Raw genomic sequence first — 20,598 nt, 5'->3', positions numbered from 1 at the left:
CTCTCCCTTTTCTAATAGTAGATAGGATTTGATTTTGTGTAGGTATGTGTTTATGTTATTTTACTTTATTTATTTGCACCTTAATAGCTAAAACCTGGATGTCCTTTTTTGTATTTGTTCTCTATAGCTTTCTCAATCCTGCCAACGCTTTCTGGCGCATCCCCTTTCTACCTTCTTATCGCCACTGGCTCTCTACCATTTCATGCCATTTTTTGTTTGTTTTATTTTCCAACTTTTTTGCATCGATCCATTTCCCTCCGCATTCCGCTTCTTTAGACAGGGAGAGTAACTTTTCATAAAAGCGTACCCCACCCCCCGTCCATCCATCGATCGACATATAGTAGAGAACAAAATCAAACCTGCGCTTGGCAGGGGTGAACAGTTAATTCAATTTCACAGTTTTAAAACTGCACTTCTTACATTTAAATACGAAAGCAAACCCATTTCCCTCCAATGTTTCCCTTTCCTCCCCCTTTGTCATCCGTATCAGCTCAACCATTGTGAGAATGAGAAATGGCGAAAAGGGATCGAGAGAAAAAGAGGGTCGAATTAATTTAAATTGTGATGTTTTCTGTTAACTGGTTTTGTTTTTATCGACAAAGTGTGTTTTGTTAAAAACTAAAAATATTCATGCTAACATAAGCAGCAAGCATTTTTCAAATTTACTCCTGCTAAAGCTTAATCTATTCTACAAAACATTCAGCAGTGATTGCATTTTTTAAACGCAAAACGATCCGCTCCCCAAATGTTCCCTCCTTACACATCTATGTCACATGTCGCACGTGTGCTGTTTTTGTTTAGCTTCCGGCTAAATCGTCCCCTTCATCCCGGAGCTGGGGCTGCTAACTGCTACGGGATGCTACGGAAGCCACTGCTTACAGTGGCCGCGGTAGTGGTGGTAGTAGCAGCCAGTTGTTGTAGCTCTAAAACAAAAGCCAATAGTTCTCCCCGTTTTTTTTGAGTTTATGTACAAAAGAAAAGGCCTTATGTTTGCATTGGGTTTCTCTCGAAATGTGGGTTGAAGTGCACAATTGAAGTGATGATAATGGTGTGAGCGCAACAAGTACTACTACTACCACTACTACTACTATTATTACTAAAAGGCTAAGATTCTGTTGGAATGTTGGTTGCTTAAAACAGGCGATCAAATGAAATCACTGGGGCCATCTATCTCTACGCAAGCTCTATCTCTCTCTCTCTCTTTGCGCGCTAAGAACGCGTTTAGAAGCGGAAATGTTTCATAAATTACAGAGGGCCTCCTCTTTCTCTACGCAGCAGGAGCTCTTAAGAGAGTTGAAGTAGTCGTCGAGTCGGGCATTGCACCGCACCACCTGTTTAGAGCAGCTTCTGCAACACGTCCGAGATTTTCTTCATCGAATCACCGAGCAGCATCGATCGATGGTCGCCCTCAACCGTGAAGAGTTCAACCTTTTGCTGGCAGAGCTGTATGTGTGGGGTGGAAGAAGACACAATTTCCAATTAGTATATGATTTCCGCCACGCAAACAAAACGGTCACCCAAACGAACCGTTCAAAATACTTACGTCCGATAGGCCATAGTCGCCCTGCAGTTTGGCGTAATTTTCCGTCGGCTTCACCAGCTTCACCGTGGCCTTGATCTTGGACGCCGGTTTGTACATGTGGCTGGCGACGATTTTGCCCACGAACGACTTGGCGGTGGTGGCGAGCTGAAGGAATGCAACAAAAAAGAAGGAAAAGGTCAAATTTCTGCCCACAAACGATACAGAGTTTTCCAGGAGTACTCATTGCTGTGGTACACTTTATTGACCCCTTCTTAAGAGAAATGAACTCAATTTAATGGGAATTGGACTCAGTATCACCCTTGTTGGACAAATACAATAGGAATTTACAATGAGCCTGTCCAAACAGGATACCATAACGTCCAATATGCATCATAAGAAAGAGTCAGGGAAGAGTCGCACAGCTATGAGAAACCCCTGGAAAACCCTGTAACAAAGTAAAGCAACAGGCAGCGTAGGCCACTTACCAGCTTGAGCGAGTACTGCGGTGCCTTCGCGTGCACCATCTCCGCACACTTGGCCACCCGTTCCTCCCACGACTTCGCCTCGACCAGCTCCTTCGCGGTGCGTCCGTAGTCGAGCGAACCGCACACCATCGCAAAGTAGGCCAGCGCGTACGCTTCGTCCTCCGCCTGCACGACCTCGCCGTTCGCGTTGCGCTGCTTCTGCGCCTCGGTGTACCAGCTCACGTACCGGGGCGAACCGTCCACCAGCAGCAGCTGGCAGGTGTCGCCCGCCTTCTCCAGCTGGGCGACCATTTCGTACGCGATCGACGCACCGAACGAGTAGCCCACGATCGTGTACGGACCGCGCGGCTGCACCGTGCGAATCTGCTTGATGTAGTAGCCCGCCAGCAGCACGAGCGACTCGAGCGGGGCCGCCTCGTCGCACTGCAAACCGTACACCGGCACCGGCAGCGTCTGGGCCAGCGGGATCAGCGCCGTAATGACGCCCTCGATGGCGTGCACCGCAAACACGGGCCGCGCCTTGCTGCCGGCCGGTGCCGCCGACTCCATCCGCACCAGACACTCCTTCGGCATCAGCTCCGCACTGAACTTCACCTGCGTACCGTCGCCGATCGCGTTTTCGCTCGCTGCCGCAGCCGCGGGTGAACCGCCCGCCGCCGCACCGACATCACCGGCCGCCGCCGCTCCACCCTTCTCGAAGGAGCGCAGTTTGCCGAACGTAAGCAGTCGGATTTCGGCCGCACTCAGCACCAAATCAAAGCTGCGTTCGAGCGTTTGCTTGATTTCCGCCCCCATCAGCGAGTCCATGCCGAGATCGGCCAGCGTCGCACCGTCCGACACGTTCTTGGTGTCCTTCAGGCCGAGAATGTTCGCAATGCAGCCCACCAGGCTGACGCCGCCCGTGTCCGTCTTGCGCTTTTCGGCGATCACCATCGAGGCAAGCACCGGTGAAGGCTGCTGCATGAACAGGTCCATCGTCTGCAGGCAGGACGGCATGCGCTGGGGCAGCGTACCGCCCACCACCGTGTCGTTGTCGCCCAGATTTTCCAGCACCAGCCCCGTATCGCCGATCGCGCCCCACTGGATGGCGGTCGCCGGCAGGCCGACCGCGTGGCGCGCCTCGCAGATGCGCTCCATCGCCGAGTTGGCCAGCCCGTAGTTCACCTGGCCCTGGTTACCGCGCCCACAGGACACGCTCGAGAAGCAGATGAAGTAGTCCAGCTCGGGGCACAGTTCGCGCGTCGCCACGTCCAGATTCTTCGTGCCGTCCACCTTCGGCACGCACACCGCCCGGAAGTCGGCTTCGGTTGAGTTCTCCAGCAGGCCGTCACGCAGCACCGCGGCCAGATTAAACACACCGCCCACCGGGCCGTGCCGGGCCGCGTCCGTCAACAGCTTCTGGGCACCCTTTAGCGTCGTTACGTCGTTCGTGTCGATCACCACCTTCACGCCTCGCTCCGTCCAGCGCCGGATCATGAGCGACTGGTAGCCCGTGCGCACGCCGCTGCGCGACGTCAGCACGATGATCTTTGCGCCGCGCGAAACCAGCCAGTTGGACAGCTCCAGCCCGAACCCGCCGAGCCCCCCGATCAGGATGTACACCTTCTCGGCGTGCATGTAGGTGCGCGGGATCGCGCTGATCAGCTTCGGCGCCGGCTGCACAATCTTCGCCTTCTCTTCCTCGCGCACGCGCACCACTACCTTGCCGATGTGCTTGCCCGACGCCATGAAGCGGAACGCCTGCTCGACCTGCTGCTCGGTGAACACGCTCGTCGGCAGGGGCCGCACCGCACCACTCTTGATACCGTCCGCCACCAGCTTCACCACCTCGGCGATCGTCTCATCGTCACCCTCCATAACACTATCCAGCAGGATACCGTGGAAGGACGTGTTCTTCAGGAACACCGACATGCCGAGCGGGCTGTTGTTGTTCAGATCGAACTTGCCAATCTCCAGGAAGCGTCCATTCAGTCCCAAACAACGGATCGACGCCTGCAGCTTCTCCTCGGCGAGCGAGTTCAGCACCAGATCGACACCGCGGCCCTGCGTTTCGCGCATCACCAGCTGCTCGAACGAGCAGTCGCGCGAGTTGCCAATGTTCCGGTCGGTCAGCTGCGGGAAGGTGCGCTTCAGGAACTCGCGCTTCTCCTTCGAACCGACCGTCGTGTACACGGTCACGCCCGCCGCCAGCGCCACCGAAATGGCCGCCTGGCCAACGCCGCCGGACCCGGCATGGATCAGGATCGACTCGCCGCGCTTCATGCGTCCGCGCATGACCAGCGCGTAGTACACGGTCGAGTACACGCACGGCACCGTCGACGCCTGCTCCATCGTCCAGCCGTCCGGAATCTCCCAGATCATGTTGCGCTGCGCCACGCACGTCGTGGCGAGCGATTTGGCCTGCACCATCGCCATGATGCGCCGTCCGTTCGAGTCACGGCCCGCAAACTCCAGCCCCAGGATGCAGTCCTGCGTGGCCAGATCGCCGGGCAGGGCGTCCGCCCCCAGCTTGCCCGAGCTCAGCATCACGTCGCGGAAGTTGATCGGCGCGTAGTACACCGTGCACAGCTCGGTGCGTGCGTCGCGCGCACTCGGATCGGGCCGCTCGCGCGACAGCGAACTCTCGATCCACTTCAGACTCGCCAGATCGCCCTTCGTGAGCGCGTTAATGTACGCGTGCTCCACAGGGAGAGACGGTGCATTCGATTGGTTGTCCAGCCGGAGATGACGGAAGGTGCCCCAGGCCGGTGCCGGCGTTCCATTGGCCGGACGCAGCACGTTGCAGATCAAATCCTTCGCCAGCTGCTCCTTGTACATGGCGCCGGTCAGCGAAAACTTGTCCGCCTTGCGGTCCTGGATGAAGTACAGCCGGGCGAACTTGCCGCCCACCTCGTTCTTCACGCAGTTCATCAAACCCTGCGCACCGCACAGCTCCTCGCCCTGGCACACGATGTACACGTACGTGCCGGACGCTTCCGCCTTCGCCAGCGCTGCCTTCAGCTCTTCCACCCAGCCGAACGAGCGCTCTGTTAGTGCGATCACGACGCTCTTGCGCTGCGCCAGCTCGGCAATGGTCGGCCGCACCAGCACAAACACCTTCTTCTCACACACCTGCGTGCTGACGAGCGTAAAGCCAGCCTTTACGAGCGCGGCCCGGCAGCGCGCATCGAACGTGCTGCGCGACTCCTCTAGCAGCACGAACCCGTCCGCCTTGATCGAGTCGCGCAGATTGCGCAGGATCGTGTCCGGATCGGCCCGCCCGAACGTGTCGTACCCGATCGCCAGGTGGCAGTTCTGCTCGATCGCACCCGCCGCCACGTCCTTGCTGAGGACGCGCACGCCCGACTCGCCGTAGTGCTGCACCAGACTGTCCGGCTGGTGCGTCGTCGCCACGGCCACATCGCTCGCGAGCGTTGGCTCGCCCTCGATGATGGCCTGCACCGTGCCGGCCATCGTGTTTTCGGGCGACCGCTCGAAGCTTGCCTCCGCCACCTTGATCTTCAGTGCGCCGGCACTGTTCTCGATCACCAGATGGACGGCGGCCGTGATCGCACGCAGTCGTGCCTTCTCGCTGTTGCCCTCTGCCAGCTCCTTCTCATTGGCGTTCGGCACAAACACGTACTTCTCCAGGGTGGGCGGCGCCTGCGTGCCCTGTCGGCGGGGCGCAAGCGTTGCGCGCAGTCCGCGCATCTCCACTCCACCCGACTTGATGACGTTAATCTCCCGGTACATGTACACCGGCAGCGTGCGATCGTCGCCCGTCTGCGTCAGGTTGGCCACCATCTCGAGGTGGCGGGCCGGGTTGATGACAATCTTCTCAATGCGCGTCGGCAGATACAGCTCGCGCAAATCCTTCCCCAGGATGCTGAACTGCAGCATCGTGTCCATGAAGCTGACCCAGTTGTCGCGCCACTGCAGCTCGCCGGTGATGGCACGCCCGTCGCTGCGCGTCACGCCGCGGAACATGTCGGCGTAGTCGTAGCCGCGCAGCCGCAGCTCCTTGTACACGTCGCTCATGTTCAGGGGCAGGCCGGACTTGTCCGCCTCCAGCCTGTTCAGCGGCAGCTCCTCCTGCTCGATCTTCTCCGGGATGGTCAGCTTGCCCGAGACGGCCAGCGTGCCGCCCTCGCAGATCTCGAACGCACCGGTACCGTCGAAGAAGTTGATGCCGAACTTGACCGAACCGTCCTTCGGCAGGATGGTGGCCCGGTGGAACACCGCGTTCTCGATCACGACCGGCGTCTTCTCGATGTCGGCGCCCTGCATTTTGGCGTACGTGCGCCAGGCCAGCGTCAGATAGCCGGTGGCCGGGAACAGCACGCGCCCGTCGATCGTGTGGCCCGCCAGGTAGGCGTCCTCATCCTTGCCCAGGTTGACATCGATGATCGTTTCGCCCGATTTGTCTGTTTTGAAGCAAGGAAGGAAAATGGTTAATATCGGCGGGAGGGAAAAATCCGATTCCAAGCAGCGAAGCAAACTCACTTTCAACACCAATTTTGGCGAGGAACCAATTGATGGAATGGTCCCACTTGACCAGCGAGTTCAGCATGGGAGTTCCCCGACCCACCGGGTACGTAATCGGGCGGTACAGCTTCTGCACCTGCGGTTGCGCCCCGGAAGAGTACAGTCTACAGGAAAAATGAAAGTAGTGTGTTAGAAAAATGCTCCAAATTTCACCACGAAACACCTCCTTTACTTACTTTCCCAGGTTGCTCAGCAGGAAGATCATGTTGTTTGCATGGTCACGCTTCATCAAGCTCAAGTTGGTCGCATCCTTTCCCAGAGCTCGCTTCAAAATCGCCTGCAGCAGCCCGTGCGGTGCAATCTCGATGCAGATCGCATTGGCCGGCACGTGCTTCAACCCTTCCGCGAACAGAACAGGTGACAGAAGATTGTTCACGTGGTACGCCGACGAGGACTGTTGGGCCAGTGCCGTCGGCCACGATTCCTCCGGTATGCTCGTGCTGATCCAGCGCGGCGTACGGTTCTTCGGATTGGGAATGATGCGGTCAAGCGATTTGCGCAGCTTCGGTGCCGCATCCGCAATGTAGCGACTGTGGAACGCGATGCCGGATGATTTGACGCCCTTCGCAAAGATACCCTGTGCGTTCAGGTCCGCAATCACCTTGCTGACCGAGCTGACCGGGCCGGAAATAGTCACACTGTCCGCACTGTTGTGGCACGCCGGGATCACGTCCTTTGGCAGCTTCTGTTTGCACTCCTCCCACGACAGGCCAACGGCCGCCATCTGGCCCGCGATCAGGTCCGTGTCGAGGATGCTACGACCACGCCAGTACGCAGCCAGCACGGTCTGCTCGGGCGTGAAGCACCCATCGGCGTACGCACACCCCAGCTCGCCGACCGAGTGGCCAACCATACCGTCGGGCGTGATGCCCACATGCGTCAGCACATCGGTCAGCGCCACCTGCACCGCCGCAATCGAGATGAATGAGTTCAGGATGTTGTCGAACTTGGTCTCGTCGCTCTTCGTCAGCACGTCGATCAGATCGACACCCTCCGGGCGGAGTGCCTCCGCGCACCGGTAGATGCTGTTGTGGAACACCTCCAGCTGCATCAGATCCTTCGCCATGCTGGCCCACTGCGAGCCCATGCCGGAGTAGATGAACCACACCGGGCGCTTCTCATCCGCATTTACCTCCAGCACCTCGCGCACAGTCTGCGACTGTCCATCGCCCGCCACCACCGTGTACCCGCGGTGATTATGCAGCGGAATGTTGCGGCTGTGAATCTCATTCACCAGCCCCACAAACTCCTCATCGTCCTTGCTCTTAGCAGCCTGGTCCAGGAACGCTTCCACCGCTTCCGTCGTGCGGCCGGACGCCACCATCAGCTTCGGGAAGCCACCGTCCTTCGGGCTGATCGGTTTCGGCTTCGGGTTCGATTTCAGGATGACGTGCGCATTCGCACCACCAAAGCCGAACGAGTTCAGCCCAATAATGCCACCGTTCCAGGGCAGATTGCGATCGACCACCTTCAGTCGGCCATCCATCAGTCCGTACAGGTCCTTGTTCGGGCTGTTGTAGTGCAGGTTGCCCGGGATGACGCCCTCCTCCATTGCGATCAGGATCTTGGCGATCGAGCACACGCCGGACGCCGGTTCCGAGTGGCCCATGTTCGATTTGACCGACCCGATCAGCAGTGGCGCCTTCCGGTCCTTGCAGAAGAAGTCCGTAATTGCGTTCACCTCCTGCGGGTCGCCCACCTTCGTACCGGTACCGTGCGCCTCCACGTACGTGACGTCGGCCGGGCTCAGCCCAATCTCCTCGTACGTTTCGCGAATCAGCCGCTTCTGCATCTCGCCGATCGGGTACGTGATGCCCTGGTCCTTGTACCCGTCCGTGTTGGTGCGCACGTTCAGCACGCTCGCGTAGATGCGGCGCGAGTTGGCGGCCCGCTGCAGGAACGTCACGACGCAGCCGTCCGACCGCACGTACCCATTGCCCGACTCGTCGAACGCTTTGCACATGCCGTCCTTGCTCAGCATGTTCAGCCGCTTGAACTGCAGCGACATGGTGGGCTTCAGGATGAGGCCGCAGCCGGCCACGATCGCCGCATCGCAGTGGCCCGCCCGCATGTCGGCGAACGCTTGCGACAGCGCGAACAGCGAGCTCGAGCAGGCCGTGTCGACCGCATAGCTCGGGCCTTTGAAGTCGAACGTGAACGAGATGCGGTTGGCAAACATGGCACGGGCGCAGCCGGTCAGACCGTATCCGTTCACCAGGTCCGGATCGGCACACCAGTGCTGCTCGGTTTCCGAGTTCGAGCAGCCGATGTACACGCCGGTGCGGCTGCCGCGGATTTCCTGTGGGTTGATGCCTGGCAAATTGTGTTGAAAAACATTCGAAACGTTAATTAAAGAACTCAAATACTTGAAAAAATTGAAATAAAGTAGAAAAAACCACTCCTACAGTTACACCACACAAGCTGAGACAGAAAAGAGCTTAACATTTCACAACATTTTAACTACGCAAATCTTCGCAAAAGTTGTCGTTTAACCTTGTGACGCAATTGTCCGGCACATACTGCTTGCCCCCTCTCCTCTTGCCTTCCTTCAATTCAATTTCAAACGCACTTTTTTGCTCGTGTTTGTGCCGTCGTCATTCGCAACACTAAAAATCGACGTAAATGAGCTATTATTTGTTATGACCAATTGGCTGGAAATGCTTCGCAAATGGTGCTGTGTGGGCAAAGGAAGTTAAAAGAGGAGCGTGACGAAACGGATACTTGTTCTTTAACGCTCCTAGCACCTTACATCAAAGTTTAGCATACAGAAAAAAGTGCCATTTTACTGCAACTGATACAAAAAAAGCGGAAAAATTGCTTCCCCTCTTCGCCACTCTTCAAACAGCGCTGCACGAAACGTTCAATTGTGTACAAAAATCCGGCCCTCCACCAAAGTCAAGAAGCGAACCACAAGCCTGCACACGATCAGACAGACGATCGTACGGGTGGGGTGGCAAAATCAAATAATCGTTCGCGCAATGGGGGGGGAGAAGAGATGTGTGACTCTTTTCCGCGTGCGTGCGTCATTTGCGGTCGGCGGAAAGAAACCTGTGCGCACAAGTACACCTGAGCGGGGTGGTTTTTTTTCTTATCAAACAGAATACCTATATTGGCAGCGATCGTACGATCGGCCGGACTCGAGAACGTTTGCGCCAATCATTAAATGGAACATAGGCAAAAAATAACGGACAAGCCTGTGTGACGTTTCTGAGCGCAAACTCTTGACGAAACAGGTTTTTCTAAGCGTCCTGTAGCGTTTTTTTTTTTTGTTATTATTTTGGACATTTCCGCTTGCGCGCAATGCACTACACACACCCCAATTGCCCATCATTCGCAAACAATGGAGGTATACGTACCAGCATCAATGATCGCCTCGTGCGTACACTCCAGCAGCATGCGCAGCTGCGGATCCATACACTCTGCCTGCTTTTGGTGAATTTTGAAAAACTCTGCATCGAGCTTCATCAGATCCTCGTCCTTGATCTTGCCGATGCGCGTCGGCAGATCGTACAGGCCGCGGGGCCAGCGCCGATCGTCGTCGTTCACCATGTCCACGCCCTCCAGCAGGTTGCGCTTGAACTCGTCAATGTTGGAGCTTTCGGGCAGCCGGCCCGAGAAGCCTGTGATGCAGATGTCGTCAGGTATGGCAGGCCGGGGGTGGCCTCCATGGCCACCCACCCCCACTCCACCGCCGACATCGTAGTGTCCCCCGGCGAGATCGATGGGGACACCGCGACGGGTGTCAGCAGCGGTCACCTCCTCGAAGCGGGCCGGCATGGTCGAGCTGCTTTGATTGCGTCGTTGTTTGCGTCTGTTCGAACGTTTGCCTCGCGAAGGAATGGCGGCGCTTGTACGCGATGTACCACGGGGGGAGGACGGTACGCCTGAAGAAGCCTGTTAACGCTGACGTTGGCTCCTGACTATGCCCTGCGATTGTTGCGGAGTCCTGGGGGTTGGATGCCACGCGTTTGTTGGAAGGATAACAAACAGCGCCTAATTGGTGGCTAGAGAAAAGGGAAAAGAGAGAAAAGGGTGCAAACAAATACAAAGTCAGTCAGTATTTTCATTGGTTTCTCTTGATGTCTGTTGGGGCAAGATTGAAGTAAAAGTAAATTAATTAAATCGAAGACCAGATCAGAATCCATACAAAAGCCTTCAACAATAATAAGCGTAAGGTCCTGTAGTGTGCGTATTACAATCAACGGGGAATCTCTTTTTTTGTTATCTACTGTATCGTACAAGCTAGTCGTGATCATCCATCTCTCTCATCCATCCATCCTATCCGAGGGAGTTTGTGGAAACGTTTAATAGTTTCATTGCCGCCGCACGCCATGCCAGTTGAAATTTAATTCGATTAAACCAATCCGGCCAGCCAGACGGTGCCAAGTGCATACATGAAGCGATGGAACTGATTTTTGGCACGCGCTGCATGCCTCATCTATGTACGAAGGAGATACCAACGAGCTACGCCAAGATAAGATACCGCAAAAAAGTGTCGGCAATGGACGTCATACAAAGATTATATGCGATATCGTATACGCTAGACAAAAGATAAAGAAGGGGCAAATGCGACCACAAACACTATCTACATTATTTTAACTAATAAGGATTTTGATAGACTGATATAAGGCCCCACACGCGAATCCGTCAACGAATCCAATAATAGCAACAGTGATAGGGACGAAATGCATCCTTACCCTCCCTTCGAGATAAGCAATTAACCGATTGGCTGTACACCGAGTTGTGGCAATCTTATCAGTAAATGTCGATTGGAATTACTATCATGGCAACAGCGGTCAAAGCGAACGATGGACAAGCCCCTCAATACTCAACAAACCAGTCTCGCTGTATCCTCTTGCTGTATCTGTATCGATCGGACAAAAAAAAATAGTGGGAAATACATGAGGAGTTTGTGACGAATGATCAAGCACTCCTCAAATACCGATTACCATACACATGACGATCGTTTTTGGAGGCATTGACGTAAGAAGCGAAACAGCATCGAATTTCACACCGAGGACGTACCTCAAGAGAAGAGGCCAGGTAACACTTCATTTTCGCTGAGAAAGACTGGAAGTCTGAAAGATCCTTACGATTCTTTATCAGTATTGTTGCTAATCCCGTCTGTATCAAAATTGCAACGTTTATTAACCTGTGCTATCCCTCTGTCGTTAAGCGATCCGGTCTGAAGTGGACCTGTTTTTATGTTGGTGGAATTTTTACTGAAAGTTCAACCACACAAGAGACACTACTCCTCGACGAAAACAATGCTTTGGTGGTGTTGTTTTGTGCAAATAAAAAAACAAAACAAAACAATTTCAACAGCCACCACATCAACAACACTACACACGTAACGACAGATGGTGGTTCAACAAGGGAAGCAAGTTTTATCTCGCTGATAGGTAATTCCACGTGTGTGTGGCTTTCGCAACGCAACGAAGAAGCAAAGTAATAGGCTCCAGCGGATCTCCAACGAACCGCAGAGAGCATCCTATCGCTCCAACGTTGAAGAAAGTGGAGAAAGATTGGGGGAAATCTGTTGGTGTACACAATAATAATAACAATAAAACCCTCCTCGCGCTCATTCGCTCTGCTTTCGGGTGATGGTGCCTACTGCTTGGTGGAATTCCGAATTCATTGGCCAAAAATTTCGCCCAAAAATCGTACGAGCTTGACGAATGCGGAGGAAATGCGCACACAGCATTGCGAGCAGCAGCCTTTCGCCAAGCGAAAACATCGCGCCACAACTCAACTCTCGGCGACCTAAATTAAGAGCATCGCATTAAAAATTGCCAAACTCCCTGCCCCTTCGGCGCACATTAGCTGCGAGTTTCTCAGCAACACACAAAACCCTTCTTCGTTCATCGGTCCACCGCCAAAGACAGGGGAAGGGAAGGCTAGGCTGGCAAAATGATCATCACACCATGCACGTAAAAAAAAGATCACTTGGAAGTGAACAAAACAAAACCACGTCAACCCTTGCGAATGTAAGTTATGAAACAACGGAAAAAAGAGAACACGAAAACACACATCGAATGATCATGACTGGCCAATACCTGTGTAGGGGTTCGGCAGCCAGTACACAGTAACCGTTGTCTCACCGTAGTGATAAAAAGATGAAACACGGGAAGGGGGCCTCGATGGGGCCTCCCGGAGGCGTAAATATATACGTGAAGCAGTGGATGCAGCTTCCAAGAAAAAAGGGAAGAGGCAGTAGCAACAAAAAAAAGCGAAAAAAGCAGTTCCTAAGTAAATTCAAACTGCCAACAATGGTCAAGGCCCTCGCAAAAAGACACGCGGGGTTTGATGATGATCGTGCTCTCAACAAGTACAGGCGATGGCAAGCAATTGGCCTTTGTGTGTGCTCCTTCACTGTGTTACACACCAGAGACGACATCACACAAAATCAGTATCATTCTCATCAGGTTGAAGCGGAGTTTCTATTGTACCTTCATTAAAGCGTAATGTCTGCAAATCTACAAAGCCGGGTCCCAAAAACGGTTGGCAACATGTCACAAACCATTCCCGGCGAATACAGGGCAACAGGATGATGATATTATTAATGCAATTGTGCATTTAAAATAGCCAAAAATGGGACCACAATCCCTTGTGTCGAGATCTCTTTTTCGATCCTGCTCCGCGTGAGAAGCCTTTTTATCGCCCATTAACGTCTACCGGCGATCACGCCATCCAACGATCTTCCGGTTTTATTTCAACATGCATTCCACACACCCATGCATGGATGCGCCGTCACACAAATCTCCACGAGGTGTTGATAATTTTTGCAATTCCATTACTCTAAAAAGAAACAGCAGTAGAGCAGGAAAGGAAAAAAAACATAGATTAACCAATCACCAACAGGACAGGCCGGCCTATCACCTCAAATGACCCTGACCGCTAGAGGGAGTGTTAGGCTGGCCGGGGCAGGCAGCAACTACTATCCCCTTGGATCTTGGTGCGATCTTGGTGCGGCGGAATCGTTTGTTTAATGTTTTGCCTCGTTCAAGTTCATGTTTACACACTTCCGATGCTCTGCACACGCTACCTACTATAGGTGGCGTGTCGTGGTTCGGTGCTGCTGCTGCTGCAACGTGCGATGCAACGTTGATCGGCTGCGCTTCTTCGGTCTTGCGCACCTAGCCGCGTCACGCTTGTCTAACCGTGCAGGGAAACAGATTGTATGTTAACAACGTGTTTCTGTGTGTTTTAAAATAGATAGAAATTATTAGCAGTAGGGTCCTCTCTTCTCCACGACAAGCTTATCTTTTGTCAGCAAATCAAATGCATTCCAGGTCTCCAGGCACTTGGTCTCCAGGCTTCTTCCACGTAATCTTCTTGCATTACGCATTTAATTTGATCTGATCGAGCTATGCACGTTATCATCTGTCGAAAGAGACATGTTGACAGGGGCTGCTATATACTGCTCCAGCTCTTCGTCACTTGGCAACTTCAGACAGGCCAGTCCCGGTATGAGGTGGCAGCCTTTAAACAGAATCGTTGCCTGTGGCCGTTTGATTATGTACTTTTCCTCTGCGTTCTTTTCCCCCTGTTCCACAAAATTTGGGAGAACGATGATCTTGTGCAGATCATTATCAGCTTATTATTTCGAAGTGCTAATCGAGTGGCAAACCATTGCGCAGCTGGTTAAACTACGCTGCACTGTAAATATTTGTCCAATGTTTGCCAAACTCTTGCACCGAGACAGCTCACACGAACAATCTGTCTGTCCTGCCTTCCCTCTTCCACACAGAACAGTGTAAAGAGTTCTGATAACGACCGTTGGAATAGTACACGTTGTAAGTTTTTCTTTTTTCGTTGGCACTGTGTGTACTACTTCAAACGCACTTCAAATTCCCACTGGACCACTACTATCATCTCCCTATAGGGGCTTAACTCACTGCGGGTGTCTGGGTCGTACACACTTGTGGGGCCGCGTCTTAGAAAACACGGGATACAACGAATCACACCATATATACTTGCACACGCGTGCACACACGGCTCCCTTCTACTCTGTTCTCCGATCGGTTGCCCAAAAATTACACGTCCGCTCTCTAGAACCAGACGAAGTCGAATGCCCCAACCTGGGTGTCAGATCAAAACCAAGAGTCGCTTGCAACCGGTGCGCGAATCTCGGGAACAGGAAGGCGCTTTCGCAGTGATGTGCGCATCTTACTCACGTCTCCTCTCTCACACAACGCTTCGCTCACTCCACTTCACAGCGTGGAGCAGCAGCCAAACACGCCACTCTGCAGTGTCCACAGCAACAATACGTTCCCCGCGAATCGCTTGCTCTCTCTGCTCACCTCTTTACTACAAAAAGCCGCCGAAACAACACACACACACACGATTGATGTATGCGTTCGCTCGTCAAGAATCGGATGATCTTCTGGACGGAGATGCTGGTGAAGCGTCGCGTGGTCCGAGATCTGCTGATTAGCGCCTGCTACCAACGCTGCTTGGGGCGTCGTTTCTTGGGGAAAAACGGGTGAACTGGCGGAACCGGAGGTCAACTCTGGACCGAACGCGCTGAAGCTTCGCTTTCGACTGGCTTCCGCCCTTGGCCGTTGGGTTCTACTTATGCTGGAGAAATGGGGTCCTTCCACCATGCCCTCTCCCCTCCTCATTCTCTTTCTCTCTCCCATGACGTACCATGCGGTTCTGTTGCTGCTGCTATCGCTGTGTTCGTGAGCGCCATGGGCTCGCCGCCCGATTCGTTCGCTCCGTCCTTTCGGGCAAACACACGAACGTGTCCTAAACCCTTATCGCGAATCACGCACACTCCACCTCGCCGAGTGTGTGTGTGTGTGTCTGGTCGTACCTCGGCCCTGGTCCGTTTGGTGTAATGCCCTTCTTTCTCCTTTGCGGAATGTTTTGGTGGATCATTGCTGCGCCGTGCGTTGTTGTCAGTTGCCGCCGGTGCATATTTGTGGGTGGGCACATGGTGTGTGCATGTGTGTGTGTGTGTGTGTGTGCGCACACACGTTTTTGTTTTGTTTGCGTGAGTCGGAAAAGGGCAACGAGATCAAGCATCTGCTACCATGCTGCTCCCGCCGAAAGCATCATACCATATCATGCGCCTGAGCTGCGGACGGCTCACAGATCACGCGATCGGTGTCCATTGCAATGCGGAGAGCACATTTGCGCACTTGGTGCAGATGCGCAAGGCTAGGCGTGTGGGTCGTATCGTTTCAGATTTTTGCGTCACTTGCGTCAGCATCGTTGGGGTTAAATCCACGAATTCTCATGACATCCAGGGCCTTTGCCATGCTTTCGCCACTCCTTGAAGTCGCTAATCGTACGACAGGTGTTTTAATCGGTTGATCGATCTACTAGGTAGCACTAGGAGAGAACGACAAATATATTCAATAGCAAAGTAGTAACTACTCAATCATTCAGATCATTTATCGACCACAATTGTAAAATCTTCTACCAATGCTCGCATGACGTTCGCATATAAATGACAGAGAGCACGCTCTAGATGTGCAAGTGATTAGCGATATTGCGCGACATTTGTGGAACAATTTTCCAACCACCCAGGCTCCGGTCCAGCCGATTGCTGCTCTTACGCAGATCGAGGGAGGTGCAGTGTGAATGTAGGAAATGCGGCAACAAATCCTGTGCAACGATCTAGTACGACCTGCGTGCGTGCAGCGGAATGCGAATAATGATGAAGCTGTCCCATTTGGTGACGTTTCGCTTTCCCGTCCGTGCGTTCTTTCCTTGCCGCCCGCCACGGGTCCAGGTTGGGACAATCTCCAAGCTTCTCCTGCTACACACGACTCCACAGCGGTCGTACAGCGTGTAATGCGCGTGCTCGAACGGTTCCTCCGTTCCGCTTCACATTGTTGTAACGCGATACACGCGATCGCTTGCTGATTGCTCGATCAGCCCATCCCACCGTCAGCTGGAACACATCGGGAAGAACAGCTACCAATCTGTTTTTTTTTTCTTTCTTTTTCTACCAGAGATGATGCAACACGGTCCACGCAACTGCATCCAAGTAGTCAGATTGTTTACAGCAGAGCCTCTGTGCGTGCTTTTGAGGGCTGATTGTGTGATGCGCCTAATCGGTGTCAAAGCGTTTGCCTATTCCGCTGCATAATTCACTGTTCATTATCAAATGCAATTGCCTTTTGTTGGCTGTGTTTGCTGTGAATTGCTTTATCAGTGTTTTTTTTTTTCTTCTAAACTTTTGCTAAAACTTTTGCTCCCACAAACGAACTTTCCAGACGTGGCCGTGTGTGGCCGTCCCTCCTACGGCGAAGAAACAAATAAAATTGTGAAAGTGAAAGTTGCCAAATAAAACATCGTCCGATCCTATTTTATGTGACACACACATACACATACACACACAATCACAACTGGTGTGCCAGGGTGCCAGAGGAGAGTGGAAGGAGGGATGGCTGTGATTTTGCAGATCGGCAATCGCGGTGTGTGGCGGTCGTGAAGGAGCGACGAAACTCCAAGAAGAAAGGCAACGGATGAAGGAAAATTAAAATCAATTTCCCAAACCACCAACCGACCAACCGAAATGGAAATGTTGACCAACCTCACCCACTTCCTTCGGACTGCCTTCACTCCCTTCCCCCCCCCTCCCCTTCCACCCCACGCCGTAGCTCAATACAAGGTTTACAGACACACATACAAACACAAAAAGGTAAATCGATTGAGAAGCACAGAACAGACGAAGGCAACTGTGGTTCGACACTAAACCAAATGGTGTATTTGTGTGCGAGTATGTATGTGTGTTTAACGGTAGGGGGCATAGTGGGGGGAAGGAGGGGGCTTGGTTGAACTAATTACGGATTTTGCGAAACGGTTGTGCGGCCTACTTCGTCCGTCTTCGTCGTTTTCCCATATTTCCTAACCCAGTGCACACGGGAGCAGGGGTGCGGGCATCAAAGAACCAGGTGTTTGCCGGCCTGCTATCTGCACACTTCCTGTCTTCCTCCTTCCTTTTGCTGCCCAGCGACTTCTCCCATTCATTCATATGCGTCGGCCCGAGAGCGACCAAGCAAAGAGAGAGGGGGGCTAACACACAAAAACACACCACATTTTGAACCGAACCGAACCTGTGGTACAGGGGTCAAAGACCTCCAATTTTGAGGATGGAGCATCTTGGAGACGGCTATTCGTCTGGCAGAGGTAAAAGAAGCGGTGAGGCTTTGCGAGCTCCAGCCGTGGAAATGGACTCCCTAACTCTATGTAGGGGAAAGCGGGGCAAAATGGGCATGTTAAGCAGTTTACTGAATATTCCTTTGAATATGCCACAAAACACAACTTTTCTTTCATTATTGTATGCCTCCACCATTTATCCATGGATTAAAATTGCCACATAGAATGAAAACAACTTAAAAACATGAAAATAATGTAAAATAAAAGTTGATGTTTTACGAGAAGCTATTTTGACACGCGGGGTAAAATGGGCATAGCCCTGGGGCAAAATGGGCATATGTAAACAAACTGTGAAACGTCAAAACACTGGGGCAATATGGGCCACAACAACTGCGCTTAGGTAATGGTCTATGCTTTTGCGCACGTTTCGTGAAATGTATTTTTCGTTCTATCTTTTGATTTGCTGGTCAGAAAAGCCCTTAAAGTTCTTCCAAAAATATGTTATCAAAATTATAACAGTTTTTACACGTTTCAATCTACAAAATCGAATGTTTTGAAGCTGTGCCTGTTATCATTATTGAGGCGACAAATACAACACCATAGCCTCACCAAGCGCCGTATGTCAAAAGCATCTGCCCATTTTGCCCCAAGAGTAACTGCCCATTTAGCCCCACGTGTAGCATTTTTGTATTTTTTGTTATATTAGTAAAAATACGAATTCAATCGCCTTGATTGCTTCAGACAAATTGTAAAGAAATATCATATCTTTAAAAATATATCATTAAAAACTTCAACGCATCCCTGTGGCACACGTTTAAGCTTATTTTCGAAGTGGCAAAAATTACATCAATATGCTGCTAAACCTTATTTTGCATTTTTCTTAGTTATTTGTTATGTAAGGGTTATGAAACTTACATGGTATTCATAGAACACTCTAATGAATACATTTTGAGCATTGGAAAGTATCTTTGTAGTCAAATAATGCTTAAATAGAGGGTGCCCATTTTGCCCCACATGCCCATTTTGCCCCGCTTTCCCCTATCGGTGGCACTTTACGGCCACTTTATCACACACTGAACGATCTCTCTGGGCTCTACTCCAATGTGCTGTCGCGGTGCAATCGATTTTTGCGAACGTTCCAGAGCGGAACCCTAGAGGCAAGAGGTTCCCTTGGGCAGAGAGGAGCCTACATCGCTCTTTTATGCGTTTATAATGATCGATTTCGTTACGAAACACACACCCAACGCCCACGCCAGACGAACACTTCGGGGTAGGGAAAATCGATTTCCCACAGAACGCAATTGCAATTCAAGCAGGTTAGGCAGCGAATGTAGCCTTTCGTGCACTTACCACCTTTTCCTTCAGCTGGGACGATGAATTTGTGTGTCGCACAATGTCAGTCTTTGAATTATTTTTTTGTTGAATTCAAACTTATCTAGAAGCCTTTATAACCTTTCACCTTCTCCAGGGGGTGTTAGATGCACTTTCAGGCACTGGAGAATTGTACTTGCACACTTGCAGTCCTTTTTTCTTTCTGGTTCACCGCAGACAATCAATTTCCGGCAACACTTCCGGTCGAAAGAGACAAAACACACACACACGCGAACTTAACTTTTTGTGGTTCAATCGAAAAGTGTGTCCCAAAGTAAGAACCAGAACAGGCTACTACGATGCAGAATCTTCACTTCCAACGTTCACTGGGCCTGTCTGGGGGGTGGCCTTACTTCGGTGCTGTACTTTCTCCTACAATACTCTTTTATCATTAATTTGTCACTTTACGTGCACTGCTGCTTTCGCGTCTTTTTCCTTTTTTTTCAAAGAATTTCAACCCTTTTTATTTTCACACTTGGTTTGCACGAAAACAATTTGCAACCAAATCTGCTCTCATCTGCGTTTTCCCCGATTCTTCTTTTGCTGTTTGGGAGAGTTGGCTTTTAAAGATACGGCGTGTGCAGCAGCAGCAGCGCTTCGGAAAATGCTTCCGCCGGCGGTGAATACTTGTGCTGGAGTGCGTTTTCCAGCCCGCTTGCTGGTGTGTGAAATATGCTGAGCTTGCACCAGCAGCAACGGCCAGCGCGGTCATCAGCAAGACAGACGAAAACCGAAGAAAGGGACGGAATTTTCCCCCAACAATCGCACACCAGAGCGGGAGCAAATGACAGTGCGAGAAGCCGATTTCTTTCTCCACCTATCTCGCTCTCTCGCTCACGCTCTTCTCCAGGCAACCGTGCGAACGAGCGAACGGGCCCGCCGTATCGAGCAAAGCGAGATGGAGTGCTTTCGAAAATATCGTACGATATGTACCAACACAGAGATAGTGCGTGTTGCCGCGACACAGTTTACGGAAGCGAGAAGCGTGTGTAGTAGAGGCGCGCCGCGGTGTGGTGATGCTAAAATTCTCGCAGCGCAGTTGAAGAATAGAAAGAAAACAAAAATCGGCAAACAACAACAAAGATGCTGAAGAGACGCGCGCGTGTTGCCGGTTTGTGTGTGTGTGTAAAGAATTCAAAGCAAACGCACGATTTACAATCTCTCCCAAAATTAGATGGTTATTGTACATAAAATGTTGCTTTCTTTCTACATCACGCACTTCTTCATTTTTAGAGAAAATGGTGCAACTAACAACGAAAAACGACATACTTTTCCCTTGCGACCACTAAGAACGGTAAAGCGCCTGTGAATCATATGATGCGCAAACCGCCCGCCACATGTCCATCACTTTTCTCAAGGTGAGGAAACACCCAACAATACGGTACCGCCGCACCATGACAACCCCCTTGCTCGCTGCGCAAACTAGTTCAACCGTTGCTTTGATGCCCCAAACTGACGTTGCTGCTGTTCCTGATGTAATTCCTGATGCAATTCGAAGCTCCACCATACATAGCAGCAGGCCACACACGCTCGAACAACGTACATATAGCGGTGACATTCTACCGGCGACCCGCGGCCGAA

General features: G+C 52.0%; 1 protein-coding gene across 3 annotated transcripts; it reads right to left on the bottom strand.

Moving 5' to 3' along the window:
* Window positions 1-549: 549 nt before the first annotated feature.
* LOC120902683 (fatty acid synthase) lies at window positions 550-19,642 on the bottom strand. Of its 3 annotated transcripts, none has more exons than XM_040311647.1 (7): window positions 18,997-19,642; window positions 9,888-10,535; window positions 6,708-8,844; window positions 6,490-6,635; window positions 2,008-6,410; window positions 1,544-1,687; window positions 550-1,443 (listed from the first exon to the last, which is right to left on the bottom strand). In XM_040311647.1, exons 2-7 carry the CDS (start codon window positions 10,306-10,308, stop codon window positions 1,336-1,338), a joined length of 7,359 nt encoding a protein of 2,452 aa, XP_040167581.1. In that variant the 5' UTR covers window positions 10,309-10,535; window positions 18,997-19,642; the 3' UTR covers window positions 550-1,335. The 3 variants fall into 3 exon arrangements, with proteins under 3 accessions (XP_040167581.1, XP_040167579.1, XP_040167580.1); XM_040311645.1 differs by lacking the exon at window positions 18,997-19,642 and adding an exon at window positions 14,835-15,091; XM_040311646.1 differs by lacking the exon at window positions 18,997-19,642 and adding an exon at window positions 14,430-14,603.
* Window positions 19,643-20,598: the final 956 nt, after the last annotated feature.

Source organism: Anopheles arabiensis, chromosome 3 (genome assembly GCF_016920715.1).
Source record: "Anopheles arabiensis isolate DONGOLA chromosome 3, AaraD3, whole genome shotgun sequence".
Taxonomy (NCBI): Eukaryota; Metazoa; Arthropoda; class Insecta; order Diptera; family Culicidae; genus Anopheles; species Anopheles arabiensis.
The sequence above is the reverse complement of the archived record's forward strand: the minus strand, read 5'-3'. Positions and strand labels throughout refer to the sequence as shown.

What these genes read in the sequence shown, in the direction of transcription:
- LOC120902683 (XM_040311647.1), bottom strand. Translation starts at nt 10,308, where the DNA reads ATGCCGGCCCGCTTCGAGGAGGTGACCGCTGCTGACACCCGTCGCGGT. An exon ending in CGAGGCGATCATTGATGCTG is followed by an intron (nt 8,845 to 9,887) that starts GTACGTATACCT and finishes ACAATTTGCCAG; the next exon opens with GCATCAACCCACAGGAAATC. An exon ending in CGCAGTACTCGCTCAAGCTG is followed by an intron (nt 1,688 to 2,007) that starts GTAAGTGGCCTA and finishes GCATTCCTTCAG; the next exon opens with CTCGCCACCACCGCCAAGTC.